Source organism: Ruditapes philippinarum, unplaced genomic scaffold (genome assembly GCF_026571515.1).
Source record: "Ruditapes philippinarum isolate M1 unplaced genomic scaffold, ASM2657151v2 ctg608_1_1_1_1, whole genome shotgun sequence".
Lineage (NCBI taxonomy): Eukaryota > Metazoa > Mollusca > Bivalvia > Venerida > Veneridae > Ruditapes > Ruditapes philippinarum.
In genome coordinates this window covers 374,452-392,258 of record NW_026859254.1, presented here as the reverse complement: position 1 = coordinate 392,258, position 17,807 = coordinate 374,452, and the positions used below count along the sequence as shown (strand labels likewise).

Genomic DNA, 17,807 nt, shown 5'->3' with positions numbered 1-17,807 from the left:
TTTACGTTATAAAATAACATTATGTTTCTTGTCAACATCAATGGCGAAGTTCATAATTCTAACGTCTATATTATCAAAATTACCATCCTTGAACTTAAAACTTTCATAACAAAATGTTTATTTCTTAAGATAACTTCTTCAGACTTCAAGTATATGATTTTTATCATCACTCAACTCTTGTAGGAGAAGATTTAATGCTCTTGTTTGACTATTGTCATAATTATATGTCCCTTGAACTTAGCTTTCTTTTTCTTTCTAAAAATTATTTTTTACTCTAACTTCTTTATTTCTCAAAACTCCTGCATAATAATAATATGACAAGGTCTATAAATTAAGTTTTCATATATCCAGAATTATCTCACCCTTAAACTGTGTATTTTCCTTGTCTTTTCTAAAACATTCCTCTTTCTTCATGGCATTAATTTAAATTAAAAATATTTGTCAATTATCAACACCTTCACAATTTTATCTATAGGTGAAGTATGTTTATTTTCATTCTAAGCCGGGAATGTTTTTGAAATTTTTTTAAAGTTTTCACTTTTCTTTCTTATATATTGTTTGTTTTACATTATGTGTCATCACTCACATCATGTGATCACGGATCATAAATATAACATCTATATTTAAAGAGTTAGTTTCTTCAAAACGCTAATTGCATACTTCATTAGACTTTTTGACAATCATTAATATCAGCTGAAACTAGTGGTCTCCGCCCACTTTTTCGTCTCAACCAGAGCATGACATAAAAGCTTCAATACGGTCGTCTTGTGACAAAGCTGTGCCAGGTCCTGGTCATCGACCCCGCTGTAGTTGTCGCGAGCCAGAAGTACCTCCGACTTCACGATGAGTCCTAATTACACTTGGCACAGGACAGTATTTCCACCACTATATCTATATATGTATTTGATACACTTTTCTATGTTATGTTGAAAAATATTACGTATCATGAAAAGTTTGTTGATTGAAACTCTGGTTCTTGTACCTGCAATTGCAGATATATCTTTTTTGCAACAGAAAAAAATGAAAGTTACAGTCTCATCCGTTTTCTTAGGGTTGGTTTACCAAAAAAGAACTTATTTTGAGAGTTCTTTATCTGCAATATTCGCACATTTAGTTTTCATGGAACAGTGTGAAAGTATTTGTTTTTTCTGTACAAAAAATGCACGTATTATCATGTTTATTCTAATCTAAGTTAAGATGACCGTGTTTGCTTCCAAGAGTTTGTAAGTATCTTAGGTTTGTACATGACGTTCGTTTAAAAAAAACAATGTTAACAATTTCACACTATACCTGTAGTGTTAGTTGAAGTTCATATATCCATTTATCTCGAAATTTGGTAACTTTTTAAAAGTGATCGCAAAAAAAACAAATGTTGTTATTAGGCAAGGAAATTTAACACATGATGATACAAACAAATTAAGAACTCAATAATTCACAGTGGCATAATTGAATGGACATGGCCCATTTGATGGTGCTTACCTATCTCGTCAAGTTCTAACCGGTAAGGAGACCGTATTATTGCTTTTAGCATCGGTATCCCGTCCATGCCTCATCTTTATGCCATCTTATCTATTTATCCGGTGACTTGCTTTGCTCATTGATGGCGAATGCACATTAACTTGTTGATCTTTTTTCTTATATTCAGAGTAAATTGTTTTTGGGTGACATGGGGTCGACGGACGATGGTACAGCCATCAAAATCTGGACAAAGGGGGGTTAACTCACAAGCTTTGGAAACGTCAAAAATGATATGAATTGCACACTTGGTTGACTGAATCTTTCCATGAAAGATAATGTAAATGTGCAACGTAATAGTATTTAACGTCCCTTGGCACCAACTTAAGCGGCATTCAAATTCCAACACAAAATGTGATTGAAATAATGAACCAAAGGAACAAAAGAATACAACAACACTTACTTGAAATACGACATGTGACACCTGCTGTTGTAAAGTAAAAATAAACTGAAAATTGGGAGATCACCCTAAAGCAAGGAAAACATCAAAATGTTATGAAAATTTCAGACTCGACGTATGACATGTAAACTGAAGATAAAATGCTAAAGGCAGGAGCGTCGGTTCAAATCGGACGGCGTATTAATTTTAACCTAACGACATTTTAACTGAGTTCTATAAAAAGGAAGTTTCATTAGTATGTGAATAATGCATATTAACATTGACCATATACATGTAACAGCCTTCCGTCAAACAAGCTAAATATTCTCGAAACCGACAATAATTGCAACAAAGAAACGAACGGTAAGGAAACCATACGATAGACAACTATGCAATAATGAATGAATATAGGATATAATACAAAAAAAACTTACTTGAAAGCTTTGGAATATCAAATGCAGAAAGAATGCCATATGACTGAAATGACCGACCATTCAAGGTTATACTAGTGCTTTCACCCTTGCGACTAACTGAAATAAATAAACATTACAATTTACAATTGATTCCATTCTACAAATATACATCTTTTCCTTTTTGGGTGTAGCAAAACAAAATGATTCAAACTTGACATTGTGACATACCGATTTCATTAAACACAAGGTAAAATAGCGATCAAATGTCACTTATATGGATATTGGTGTAGAAGCGGTCAATTGTACTGACAGAACTTTTATTATTCAAGTTTTATAGGTGAGATATGGACAATAATTATTCAGGATACATTGACGTTGGATAAGGCCGATATTGCAGGAACTTTCAAGGTGAAACGACGGTCGGATATCAACGATATACTATACTTACTAGTATACAAGATTGACAAGAACTGTCGGAGGACAGCGACGCTCGACTATTCGGAAAAGTTGTCACAAGTGTGTTTCATTGAGTAAAATAATGTTTACCTATATGAATACATAAAATTGTCCTAAAAGGTACAAAGGCTTGTTACTAAGATGTTTTCGAGTAAATCACTGCTTGATCATTATAAACGCACAAACCATTGTCACAAAAAAGCCACAAACCCTCCAGTAATTATGGAGATGCCAGCATACAAGTAAAAATACCAAGAATTGTTAAGTCGAAAAGGTGGCATAAACACACAATAAAGCAAATCAGAGTTATGGGACTTATGCTAATTATGTTAGATAATCACAGAAAACAAGTGTGTGAAGGTTTCAGTCCATTCCATTCAGTAATAAACGAGATACTAGCTTACACGCAAAAACTTTACCAAGAATTCTAAGTCGTTAAAGGGGCATAATTATGCACAAAAACAAATAAGAGTTATGGACATTGTGCCAATCATGTTTAGTTATCAAGAAAAGAAGTGTGTGAAGTTTTAATCCATTCCCTTCATGGAGAACTAGCTTACACGCAAAACTTAACCAAGAATTTCTAAGTCGAAAAAGGGTCATAATTATGCAAAAATGAAATCAGAGTTTTGGGAATTGTGCCAATCATGTTAGATAATTGCAGAGAACATGTGTGTGAAGTTTCAATCCATTCACTTCAGTAGTTATTGAGATACTAGCTTACACACAAAATCTTAACCACAGGGACATCGACGCCGACTGCGAATAGTCGGGCTTAAAATGGAGTCAGATATGGGAGACATAGCATTATTCAAAGTCATTATAGCATCAATGCAATGTTATCAACGTGAACGCAAAGGGAAAAATATATATATATATATATATATATATATATATATATGATGACTGGTACCCATTGTTGAAATTATATAGTGTAAGGAACCATTTTTTATATAATTCCATTATCTACAGAACGGTTTTAGTTGTTTTGTATAGACGAGCGGGTCTCCGGTTCTTGCTATAATCATTTAAGAATAATAATAAAGATAGTAAGGTCAGTCAGTCTAATCACATGATTATTTAACTCGACGTTATGATAAATTAAATGCAAATAACATTATTTTCAAAGACATAAATCATCTTTTTTCTGGTATCAAGGAATTACTTCAAAATGGTATCTTACTTCTCATATAGATTGCTTGTAATCAAAATTTAAAGGTTTTGTCAATATTGTATGTCTAAGTCTTGTCTTGCGGGCGTTTCCTTCGCAGCTCACTGGATACACTTACGCTACTATAGCGAAACATTCGACCGATGCGCAGGAGAGTATTGCGGGTATAGAGAGAACAAATAGTGAAACATAGTGATAACAGTAACGTAAATGCTCTATACGCTAGCGACTTAATATTCACAAATACCGCGCTCACTTTTATCGCGCGAAAGCATGACACTGGAAAACGCCACCCTTATGAAAAAGGCGAAAAATTGTTTCAGCGAGATTTACTAGGAATATAGTACACAAATTGTTATATTTGTTTGAAATAATTTTAATTTCATTTATGTTAATCAAAATGGTCTGATTATTCTCACTGCACAGTTTATTTTTAACTATTCAACTTCGCTTCTACTACACGGTTGCTGGTTCACATTTCGGTGATCCGTTGTAGAGCCGCCGACCACAACAAGTCTAAATTTAGAACCGATTAAGCATTATCGTAAACGTTGAAAAAACAATTCAGTTAAATATTGTATTGAGCACATGAACATATTTACATTGTTCTTTACCAATATTTTTAACATGTAATTATATAAGGCAGTGAAATTTATTACAATGAGAAAAGCTTGATTATGTTATTATTTTATGAATAACGAACAATATGCATATGTATATAACCAATAACAGCATCATCATTGAAGACTTCTTAGAACGTATTAAATTAGATAATCATCATATCAAAACAAATGATTTATATACAAAATTGAAGAAAAAAAACAAGTTAAAATATACAAACATTTGTACACATATTGACAAAGTTAAAAACATTCTAGTGTTCCGTGGTATACGTGGTATTCACACGGCATGCATATGTAACCTTTAGAAATCGAATGAGCATTCAATGGATTTTAGTCTTCATTGATTTGTTTTCAGCAGAGAGTGACCTGTGCATGGGCAAAGACGGTTCCGTTTCAGTAGATTTCACAAAGAAGGAACCGATGTAGATATACCGTGATATATGATCAATTTTAGTTTCAAAGAGCAACGAAAATGAAATTTTAATCGTGATTCAGATTTTCTTCACGATGAATAATCCAGGAAGTAGTCATGTCGTGATGTTCGAGAGAGGGGAGTATCTCTCTTTTTTTTGATGGTGATAGAAAACAGATCACGGTAATTCTTATTGAAGCAAGTTATTATAATTCGTCACCTTAGTGCAATATTTGATTAACTGCTATTAAACTTAGAAGCACTTATTCCGTATTTGCACTAAGGTGACGATATAGCAGATTTACGCCTTATGTTCTAGTCTGCGTAGATTTAGAGTAAAATATGTACGTAACTCTCTAAGTCGAACCATAATCTGACTTGATAGTGTGACTTTTTTCTATTTCATTTATTTTTGTTGGGTTGTGTGGAGACCATGCTAATGCTTAAAAAAGATTGATATTTACCTATGTAAGCGTAATATGTTACGCCATCTTCTATTGTTAAAAAGTACGATGTTGCCCATTGTTCAACAGATGGATATTGAAGAAGGGCTGGAGTACCAGAACTACCGTCTGTAATGAAAATGATAAAAACAAAATAATCCAGCATTATAGAGACTTAACATACTGTTTTTTTGACATAACGGGACTAGAGATATTTCTGCGAGGTTAGGGTAAGATTTGATGTAGGTCATCGTTTTTTCCATAATATTTTCATTTTACTGTGCAAAATGACCCAAACCAAAAACTGAAAAAATATACAGATAAAAGTTATTATTTGTTCTCCTGATTCCACTTCTTCAACCCACTTTGTTCTACTACTTCTTCCCATATTCTACCACTTCTATTACCTAATTTTTCTACCAGACACTTTCTACTTCAGCTCCCCACTTTTTACTTCTACTATCCATTTTCTACTAATACCCACTTTCTTCTACTCCTTCTACCCACTTTTCTTCTTTATCTACTCATTTTTACTATAACTATCCAGTTTGTTTTACTACTATTACAAAGTTTCTACTATCACTACCAATTTTCTACTACTACTGCTACTACTTCCAACTTTCTTCATTTACTACCAACTTTTTTCTTATAATACCCACTTACTACCAGCACTACTACTACTACCACCACCACCACTACTGCTGCTACTACTAGTACTACCACCCCTACAACTACCACCACCACCACCATTACCAACACCACCGCCACTACTTTTGCTACCGCTACCACTACCACTACTACTACCAACACTACTACTACCACAACTACTATTACTACTCAAACTACCACTACTACTACTACGTCTACTACTTCTACTTGTTCTACTACTAGTGCTACCACTACCACCACCACCACCAATACTACTACTTCTACTGCTATTACTACTACCACCACTACTTGTAGTACTACTATAACTATTACTACTACTACCACTGCTACTACCACTTCTACTTCAACTGCAACTTCCACTGCTTCTACCACTGCAACTAATACTGCTACTACTCATGCTACTGCTATTGCAACTACTACTGCTACTACTTCTGCTAGTGCTACTACTACTACTACTACTACTACTACTACTGCTACTTCTACTACTATTTCTACTACTACTACTACTACCACTACTACCACTTTTATTACTACCACTACTACTACTACAACTGCTACTACTTCTACTACTATCACTACACCACTTCTACTACCACCACCATCACTACTATCACTACAACCACTACTACTACTATTACTTCTACTACTACTATTATGACTACTCATTATATTATTATAATTATTATCATTATTATTATTATTATTATTATTATTATTATTATTATTATTATCCGATTTTCTAAATATACTACTACCCACTTTCTTACAAATACTACTACCAACCACTTTCTAAAACTACTACCCATTTCCTACTACTTTTACACACGATCTACTTCTACAACCCACTCTTTACTACTGCAACTATACCCTCTATATACTACTACTATCCATTTTTTAAAACTAGTTCTTGCTACAACTACCCACTTTCTACTAATCTAGTCACAACTGCAACTACTAATCATTTTATACTACTACTACTACGACTTCGACTACGACTACTCACTTCATATTACCACAACTACAACAACAACTCCATCCATCCATCCATCCATCCATCCATTATGTTATATACATTACAATACAATACATGTAACGTTTCATGTATGGTCTATTTAGAATAATTTACTCGATCTTGATCATTTATGCGTCTTCCTGTCATCAATTCCTTAAATTATTCATATACCATACTTGATAATAAACGCGACTTACCTTGCTTAATGATAAATGCGACTCTCTTTACTTGATTATAAACTCAACTTTCCTTTCTTAATAACAAACGCGATTTATCTTCTTTTATAATAAATGCGAGTTTTCTTGCTAAATAAACTTGACTTTACTTGCATGATAATAAACGCAACTTTCCTAGCTTGATACGGAAACGGTTACGGACTTCAAGTAAGCGAAATTATGATGTGTAAGTCATTTTATTTCGATTTAGCAACAAACAATTTATCTTATTCACAAAGATTTTAAAAACGTTATAAATGTATCTTTCAAAAGAATACTATAACTATAATATGGTATTTGACCAATAATTAATAATAATAATGTTTATGATACAATTAAAAACGACTTGAATGTAAGACGTGCGTCTCTAAAAATTGAATGTTACCGATACATACTAAACGATATTTATAATATTTACGTTGGTCTTGTGGATTATCACAAAATACATTTAACTATAAAATTGAACACAATTGTGGCAAAATTTCAAGTTATTTTGATTACACATGGGTGGGCATAATGTCACTTATCTTGACCATTTAGGGTACCTTGGATGTTTTCATTAACTGGTGCATAATAAAGTAATAGCCATCTTACATGGAATAGGTCTGCATAGTATTTACGGACCCATGTGGGGATTTGAAGACCGAAAGAGTGTAGCAATCAAGGGCCGGGTCTGTAAATACTATTCAGACCTTCTCCATGTACGGTGCCTATTACTTAATTATGCACCATTTTATGAAAACAAATCAGCCTTAATGGTCACGAAAAGTGAGGCAATCATTTTTTTATATTTCGTTTTACTGACCCGCCGCAACCGTTTTGGGAAATATAAAAAAAAAATCTACACCGAAAAAGATCCAAGTTGAAATACACTGCTAATAAAATTAAGATAGTTATGTCCTATCGGATATTTATAGGAGTATTAGACTTGTCAAAGAAACGTCGATATAATTTTAGACGACGATATATTTTGCATGTAGAACGAAAAGAAAAAAGATGTCTGTCAAATTGGTCAAATCATTTTTGACGAATTAATTAGGCTTATATCTATATATTTGAAATATATTTCATGTATATATGTATAAAATCATATGTTTTGAAGGTCAAATGGCGTAGAAACGTTCAAGAAAACAACTACAAAAAAGCCAAAATACGCAAGTTATCACATTTCAAGGATACGACTGGAGAAATCTTATTCAATGAGATTGAATTAGATTTAAAAAGAAATATAGTGACAAAATTTGCATATTTAACAAAAACATTAGTCTTTAAAAGAAGATTGAATACGGGTTATCTTTAAAAAATAAAACAAATGCATTTACGATTAATAATCTACATATGTCAGTAATTGACCCACTAATTATCCGTTAAAAATATTAAGGACTTGCGAAATAACTTAACATGTCGTGTAATCTTTTCTTGACAATTTTTCTTTAACTTCTGATATATATAAGAGAAAGATACTAACAAAGTATCTCACCTTCCAGACATTAATATACGAATACTTTTTTCTATTATTTTTCCCCTCCTCCGAACCTAACTTTTTTTGCAAAAACTCAGTGAGACAAAAGATAAAAAAATGACTTGACATATGTGTTAATGTTTTTACAAAAGAGCCGGTGTGTAAATGAAAGAGAAAAGCAAGAATTACAAGAGAATTACCTGAAACATGCATGTACACAGAAACCGGTTTGTCGAATGACACTTCAGAAGTATGAAACTTTCTATAAAACGTAGCTTGAGATACTGGAGTAGAAGGCGTGCTACTGTCGGCATAAGTAATGGTATCAGTGGGGTCATCACTCAAGATTATATATCCAAATTCAAATAATGGAAATTGTAATGTAACATATTTGTTACTATAGTACTTGTTTGGAATGACCTGAAATATACAAAAGAAAGTTACAGTCCACACATGTGTTGTACATCGACATAATCGCAATTCAATAACGCAAATATGTGTCGATATTGTTTGTGTGTGTGTGTGTGTGTGTGTGTGTGTGTGTGTGTGTGTGTGTGTGTGTGTGTGTGCGCGCGCACATGTGCGTGCGTGTGTGTGTGTTTGTTTGTTTGTTTGTTTGTTTGTAGTTTTTGTATTGTTGCTATAATAATAATACGGCTTACGGCAAGTTACGGCCTTCGAGGCCGATTCTTTTGTATCAAAACTCTAAACCGGTGTTAGATAGCCAATTAACACCGATCAGTCCGATATTATTTCGAAATTTTCACAAGCGCAAGTCTAAGTTATTAAAAGCATAATTATTCACAAAGAAATATGTATGTCGAAAAAAATAGTAACAGCAATTTTTGACTGTTTTCAATAAAGCGCGGGGAAAGGACACACATGAAACGATGACATCAGACGTTCAACGGCCATGCGAACGCTGCTCATGAAAATAAAAGTTATTCGAAAATGTATTTAAAATCTTTTTACAATTTTAGGGGGAAATGCTATTTGATTCTAGAAATATTGTATTTACTTAGAAAACGCAACCATTACATATTATTTACATTAACGGAATCATGAAAATGAGCGAAGCTTTTTTATCCACACACTGTAGCTGATGAACTGTGGATAATATGTATGTTTTCGAGTCTGCAACATTTTCAATTATGTCGTTCTTTGTGTTTTTTGGGGATTCCTCATTTCTCTCTATTTTATCGCCACATTAACGTTGTTAGTTTCGCGCGTGGAGGCTGCAAAACGTCGCCCAGTACATTCAATCAGGGAAGTTATATTTCCGATCCTTAAAGATTGTTCTGCGCGACATTATTGTTTTGCTTGTTGCATCTTAGTTCTTTCTATTCGGCTATGGATGTTTCAAAATTCCAAATTTTACCAGTTCATGCTAAATGTTGAATACATATTATTCTGATGTTAGGGGGGCATAGACGGTAACTTGCACTTTCCATTACCGTCCATGAACAGGCTCTATCAAACAGAGTCTGCAGCATTTTCAATTTTGTCGTTTTGTGCTTTGTTTGGGAATTCCTTATTAATGTTTATGTCATACTACTAAAGCACTAAAGCATATATAGAGGATATTGACTTAATGTAAGTTAAATACTGAATTTATTGCACGAATTAGATAAAATTATATTATGCGAGCCTCTGGCAAGCATAACATTATTTAATTTACCAAATTCAATAAATTCAGTAATGAACTTTCACGATATCATATTTATCACATATCAATAAATAAATAGAGTTTACTAAAACGTTGACATTTCGCGCGTCTAAATGCTATCTTTGTATAACGCAAATGACGTCACGACAAAATAATTATATGCATGACTGCGCAGATACTTTTTTCGGAGTTACATAAGCGGCACGGGTATGTGATAAAATTAAAAGCAATATCACCTGCGCCGATGAGTCTCCTACTACAGACGCTCTTGAAGCATGACCTTGGTTGTCCCAGCCAGATACAACAGCTATATTCTCTGTACTAGTGATTTGCAGGTCATCACACTCAGCGTCACACAAGATATGGAGCAATTCATTTTCGTCCAGAGTAACTTTTGTTGCGGCAACATTTCCGACATTTGCATTGTCAATCTAGTTTAAAATATTGAGAAAAGAAAACAATATTTGTAAGATAACATGAATTAAAAAAGAAAAAAAGAAGGAAGAAAAAAGATTCTGTTACCGAAGTTATCCTAAATATATCTTTCACCTATATATAATTATAGCCTGAATTATCAGGTTTTTGAGCCGTGACACTTTATATAATTTACTTTCAATGTCAAAAAGGAAGAAGCACTTGTAAATCGCCTTTATATTACGAATTGTAAATATAACAAAACTACCTTTCTTGAAGGGACAAAAAAAGACAAAAGATATCTTTATACACCGCGGTGTATATAGATGATATATTTTCACGCCACGCTTATCCTATGAAATGGGACGTTTCAAGCGTGCAGTACTTTGATTATAGCTGTATTGTGATTGCGTGAAAAGGAGATGATTGTTACAAGTTATCTGATTGTGACCTTTACTTTATTTGCATCAAGATTCCTTGAAATATGCGAGGATATCAGAGACAAGTCCCCTTCTAGTGTAACGGATTCATGATTCAAGCATAGCAGACAGTATAATCTACAGTTTACATCGGTGTCACAGCCGCATGTAAGATTCGTCTCGTGTTTTAAATGATGTCATTCAACGCGCCTTTTATGAATAGGATGACGTAAATGTGTGAGCTTCTGTAAGAAAAAAGTGCAAACTGAAAATATTAGTTTTCGATATTTCTTTCCAAAATATTATTAATTGTAATATGCAAAAAAAACACCGGCTGTCCTTACAGACAGACAAATTTATCTTTCTAGTAAGTGTTTAGTGTCCTGACGCCGCAGGTAGTTTAACTCGAGCTTAATATTCCGGTCTGTATCGGAAGCCGGTAGTGTATCCAAAAGTCAAAATGCCATTAGATGACGCTTGATTTATGGTAATAGCGGTATTGCAGAGAGTTTTAAACGCTTTTATTTCAATTTGGTTCAATTTAAATGCTGTATCAAAACATATACTTCTTTCACTCCGGTTCACGGCAGTAAGTAACATTGCATTTTCCAGAGCACATTTCAGGCAACCGCATCGTTCCTGGGCAGGCTGTTAAGCAGTTGCCTTCACATTTGAAAGGAACTGAAACTTCTGTACATACCAGAGCAGAGATACTGTGCGAATGACCGTAGAAAAGATATCTTGATCAAATCACAACGAAAGTGACATGCGCCGTCCATGTTTCATACCCGGGTCGCCCGATTCACATTCCAGAGATCTACCTATTGAGCTAACCGAACGGCTTCAATTTGCATTGACCATGAAACTTCAATATTTGGGTGTAACTTGATCAGTCCAACCCGCCAAAGTATTTTCAAGAGATCAAGGTGTGCTAGATACGTGCAATGAAGAAAAGAAATGCGCTGTTGCTCACATTTAATTAAATACAGTCCGACCCCGGTTATTCGACAACCCTTTATTCGAAAACCCGGCATTATCCGAAGTAGATCGCCGGTCCCGTTTTTATCTCTATATAAAACAATATAAAAACGAGCGTATTATTCGATTCGAAATGCATTATCCGAATACCTCCTATTTTTCGAAGTAAAATTCCGGTCCCGATTATACAATTATGAAAGAATGTCACAACTATTATTCGAAGCCAGCCTAATTACTATTCGAAGCCAGACTAATTGACGCAGATCCACTCGCTGACCAGTCGACTTGTGAAAAATATCCACAATTAGACAATCATGTGATAACTCTTCGTGTGTTCTTTAATCAACTTTAATTACCGAAAACGAAAAGCTATGCAACATGTCCGATTCTGTTTAAGATGACAGCAATAATTTTTATACATTCCGTATATGTGAATTGTCAAAACATCCCAAACATTTTTTTCATTAATTGTAACGCTACATGAGAGCCTTAATTTATCCTAATTGAAAATATCAGAGTTTAGCTGTAAATACCGTAGTGACGACACGGCCATTATCAAGGTTTTGCGCGAAACGAAACGATACATAATGTAGAATAAAATGCAAGTATTTGTGTCTTCAATGTCTTTTCTTTTCTTTAATATTTATTTTTCTCAATTGATTACAGGAAGTAAGTGTGTTGTAAACGGTAGTTTTGCGTTGATTAGTCAGAGTGGAGTAGTTTTCGTCTATCACAATATTCCGATTTCGATTATTCGAACCCATCGATTATTCGAAGTAAATATTCAGTCTCATGCACTTCGAATAATCGGGGTTAGACTGTACTAGCAGCTAATGAAATTACGCGTTGTAAATAGATTAGGTTTGAATTACTCACTTGAAAACCTCCAGGTTTAGTAAAATCATTGTATTTAATCTCCACTTCTGTCGATGCAACTGTGGCCACCAATAAGACCTCTTGATCACCGTTAACGGCGGCTAAATGAAAAATACAAATCCAGTAGGTAAATCAGGCATATTTATATATTGAATATCAATCTCACGAGACCAGGGGCAGGCAAGAGGTTATTTGGCAAAAATCGCAACAAAAGACGCGCGCTGGTAAGGAATGCAAAAATCAAGTCGCCGTTCATGTACGAGCAGAATTGGTACGATTGACGATCGGTTATCTCCCTTGTAGAAAGGTTCGCCAGTTGCATTGTGTGCGAAGAAAGGTAAATGGTTAGAAAACCGTTCCGCGGCTTTTCCGACTGTGCTATTTGGTCGCTTGCATACCTTTTTCCCTAAATAGTAAACAATTTCAAAACATGTCAAACTCACCCGCTAAATTGAAATTTGCTTTTTAAATTGTTTAGAGTTACAGAGCAATGCTAATTAAACTTTGAGCTATATACAATTACGGCCACAAGTTGGGTGCCAAATGTCACAGAGTGAAAAAATGTGCAGCCTAACTGGGACATGAACCAGGGACCCTTGGAATACCGTACCGTGGCTCTATCGACAAAACAAAACAAAAAGCCCAGTCGCACTATTTATTTACATATACTTACTTTCTGTTGATGCAAATGGGCGATAAGAATCCCCGAGAATGTCATCAGGAAGGACAGTCATCGCGGAGGTATCTGTACCTTTCTCAGCCCCAAGGATTACCCCTATTTTGCAGTCACGTGATTCAATTTTTAGACCACGAACTTCCTTTGTCCATGATGATTTCGTCGCCACTGTATTCTGGTACTCACTTGGTATACTCACTTTGACCTATATAAAAAGTTTGATACTTAAAGCGTGCAATAAAGTTACTAGTCAATGATGATGATGATGAGGAGGAGGAGGATGTGGATAATGCTGACATTAATCGCTTTATCATGGCAAGGACGGGAAGCCTTTCTAGTGTTTCCTTATGCACTGGATAAAGAATTGCGCGTAACAAATACATGTGAGCTAATTCAAAACCTTTTTTGTGGCATACTTCTCTCACCAGTTAACGTTATAGATTTTATAGTCTCAATTTCTGTAAACTAATTATGCAGGAACTGTTACGCGTAATTTAATACCCGGTATATTCAATATCCAGTATATTCGATATCCAACATACATCCAGCAATTTCCAACATATTCAATATACAGTATATTCACTTGCAAGCGCAAAATCTTATAGAAGTAATTGATAACACCTATAATTATCTCATTTTAAAACATATGTCCGCTAACGTTGCTCTAGAAAGGAGAGTGTCGGATTTGTAACAAATAGGTCTTTGATTTGATCATCGAGCAAGACAAAAACTTGATCTCGTATATTTAATCTAATCATGCTAGTCATTTGTCTCTCATCGATGATTCAGATATCATGTGGTATTGTTCTTTTAAGTCGGACACTTGCGGAGAAATTTGTAATTACTGGTTAGATAACCAGGAAAGCCATTTAAGTGAACCGACGTCCGAGGTAACACCAAAAATATATGAAAAAATCGGCGTTTTTCCAAAGACACTGAAAAGACTGGGGTCATAATAAGCAGTTCTGTGAACTACCAATGACAATTGATGGAGAAAGCTCGATTACTACAGAAGATTTATGTAAGAACAGTAACTCTGCATAACTCGAATAATAGGATAATCTTAGTCTGTATAAAGGGTAAGAGTGTCAGGACCGGTAACTTTGTAAGAGTAATTTCCCATATTTTGTAATTGAACACAAATAAATAATTTATCACTATTTGAAGTTTGGGAGAATTAGCAATATACAAGAAATGTTTGCATTTTTTTGAAAAGATAAAGGGAAATAACTTAGTCACCAAACTAAGGATATGAATGATAACTCTTTATAGAAAAAAGCTTGGCAGCTTACCGGGCTGTCACGTTTGACAACAACCCATTCGTCGATTGTTTTTCCAGATAGTACTCCTGTTATGTGGACATTGGTCCCGAGACCTGGGGTGAACAACTTTAGATACAGCTCTGAGCCTGTATGCCGTATATAGCCGGTATGGAACACCATCCCTAAATTTGTTGGACCTTTAAAATATACATATAATGCAAATAAACAATATTTTCTACAATTTTGAGACATTGTCAGCATTGTCTATTCTAGGTGGGGTGACTGGGGGATTCACTCCTATTTTTTAGAATTCCCCACCCCCTATGTCTTCAGAGGCAGGATGAAAATTTTAAATAGTGAAAGAAGGAAAAAAATCAGTAAATGTTATAAATTCTCACTTTTCGATAAAAATTCCCCCTATTTTTTCAAATCCTAGAATAGACACTGTTTAAATAAATGTACATGTGATAAAAAAGAAAGGGGAAATATGACAGATACAGGCTCAAAAAAGTAAAACTAGTATGTTATAGTAACAGTGTCATTACTTAAAGGTACATACTTGGTTGTTGCTCGTCATTTTGCGATAATGGCCTGAAGATGTGTATAATGGCCTTAGCGCCGCATAATGGCGGGAAACAACCGGGTATTATATGTCCGAAACATGGCATTTAGACATCACCGCTAATCTTGATTGTCGCCCTTTCTAAGAAACGGACAGTTGTCCATGTAAACAATTATCTGTCATTCAGTTTAACCCTCAGATTAACTTTGAATACATGACAAAACAAAATAAATATGAGAAAATGTTGTTTTAATGTTGTCAATATCGAAAAGTACTCTTTATTTTTTGTGAGAATAACATTTAGTGCCAGTCTTTTTTGTGAACTTTCGTGCCTTCAAAAACGGTTTCTGAGACTGATGTCTAGCTCTAAATGCCACCAATCCGATTTTTTTTACCGTCAAACTTAAACCATTTTTGAAATCATTGAGGGTCATGTTTTTTCTTGGGTAAAGTTATTATATTCTTTTCTTGAGTTATAAATCATCAATTTTAAGCTTTGTTGATTGCGATTTATTATGTCATTTGAACTTAAAATTTTGTGTGCAATTGACTACAGTTCATTAAGCGTCAGCAGACATCTTGAAAAGAACTGATAAGTTAGTTGATTACGTCATTTTGCACGTGCGCTCATTCGCTGGTAAAATAATGCCGAGTAGCAAGGCGGTCGAAATTGCATAATGACCTAGACCTGAACATCCTAGATTCACATTGTTAGTAATGTGTCTCACATTGTCATAAGGACATTATAAAGTGTCATTTTTACGTCTTATAATGCCATAAATGCACCTTGTAATGTTATTAATGCATCGTGTCAGAGTTCTTGCCCTTTCTTTCTTTTTTCATGAAGATTATTACTCCTACATTACTTTACAAACATTAGTCATGTTTACTATTTATTAAATAGAAAGAAAAAATAACAGTTTTAGTCGCATTCAGTGAATTACTGGATTCAAAATTAATAGGTCAACAGGTATAAAATGCTCTTTTAGGACATGATTGTATGAGTCCCTGAAATAGCGGATGGATCCTTATTAAGCATAAAACACGCACATACACAAAACCGCCAGTAGAAACTACTAAATTACCAGTTTCCAGATGCCCAGTATCATAGATAAGCCTGAGTTTGATGTCTTGGCCTAGTTTAACTGAACGCACAGGCGCGTAGTTTCCGTCTGCATCCAACACTTGTGCCTTGATCCCAAAAGGATTCTCAACGTGGTGAAGAACACCAGTTACACCTCTGAAGAAATATCAATGAAAGCATGTAGTGACATTTTACTATCTTGAATCCACAACATGAATTCAAGTACAATAGAGTATTAACTGTACTGTTTAGTACCGCCTGCTTGTAACAGTAAGTAAGGTGTAAGGTATGAAATTATGAAATTAAAATTTGCCGCTTTTGAAATGCGTTAACGATAAAGTTGCGGTAAGACTTGAATGGTTGATATGGTGGTATCTTATAGTTTACAAAAACTAAAATAATATCTTAATTGTGTACTAAGGGGCGTCCGTAGTCGAGTGGTTAAGGTTGTAGACTTCAAACCACTTGCCCCTCACCGCTGTGGGTTCGAATCCTTACGGGGCCTTCGGATTATTTGATGTGAGGAAGTTATTCTTCTAGCTGGCTCTACTCAGGTGCCTGTTCGTGCCTGAAGTAATGCAAAGAAGGGCACCCTGAGGTCTTCGCCACCAGTAAAGCTGGAACGTCGCCATACGACCTATACTGTGTCTGTCGGTGTGACGTAAAACTTAATCAAACAAACATAAAATAATTGGGTACTATCTGACACCGGATTGGGGCTTGCTCTTTGCTCTTGCAAAAGGAGTTTGGTCAATAGTAAACCAAAACCGTGTTTATATTTAATGATCAAATATTTACCCTTAACAACTATAAAAATGACCTTTTAATATTTCACCATATGGTTTTTAGGGAAATTTTCAATAAAAGTAGGGACTGAATAACCACCACTGTAGACCCAGATCAGATGGCACAATATGTCGGTTTCCTTTATCCTGCCTTGGTTGCATGAGTAGATTCAATTTTGCTTTAACTGAATCGAGTTGTGTTCCATAAGTTTACGATTCAACAGTTATATTAAAAGTCACAAAGCACTTGTTCTTAAATATTTTATGTACAAATGTATATAGGTTGTTTTTTAAGCATACACGGCAGCATTTCCA

General features: G+C 34.6%; 1 protein-coding gene across 3 annotated transcripts in view; it reads right to left on the bottom strand.

Annotated features, from left to right (window-relative positions):
• The window catches only part of LOC132755826 (uncharacterized), a 98,209-nt gene that overhangs the window by 65,735 nt on the left and 14,667 nt on the right, over nucleotides 1-17,807 (bottom strand). The window contains exons 6-13 of one of the 3 annotated variants that reach the window (XM_060746750.1): nucleotides 16,709-16,863; nucleotides 15,092-15,258; nucleotides 13,797-14,004; nucleotides 13,124-13,224; nucleotides 10,673-10,867; nucleotides 8,971-9,190; nucleotides 5,434-5,541; nucleotides 2,329-2,424 (exon numbers count right to left, since the gene is read on the bottom strand). In XM_060746750.1, the coding sequence (XP_060602733.1) occupies nucleotides 2,329-2,424; nucleotides 5,434-5,541; nucleotides 8,971-9,190; nucleotides 10,673-10,867; nucleotides 13,124-13,224; nucleotides 13,797-14,004; nucleotides 15,092-15,258; nucleotides 16,709-16,863 (1,250 nt within the window). The remainder of the gene's footprint in view (nucleotides 1-2,328; nucleotides 2,425-5,433; nucleotides 5,542-8,970; nucleotides 9,191-10,672; nucleotides 10,868-13,123; nucleotides 13,225-13,796; nucleotides 14,005-15,091; nucleotides 15,259-16,708; nucleotides 16,864-17,807) is intronic. The other 2 variants (XM_060746749.1, XM_060746748.1) reach the window with 2 other exon arrangements.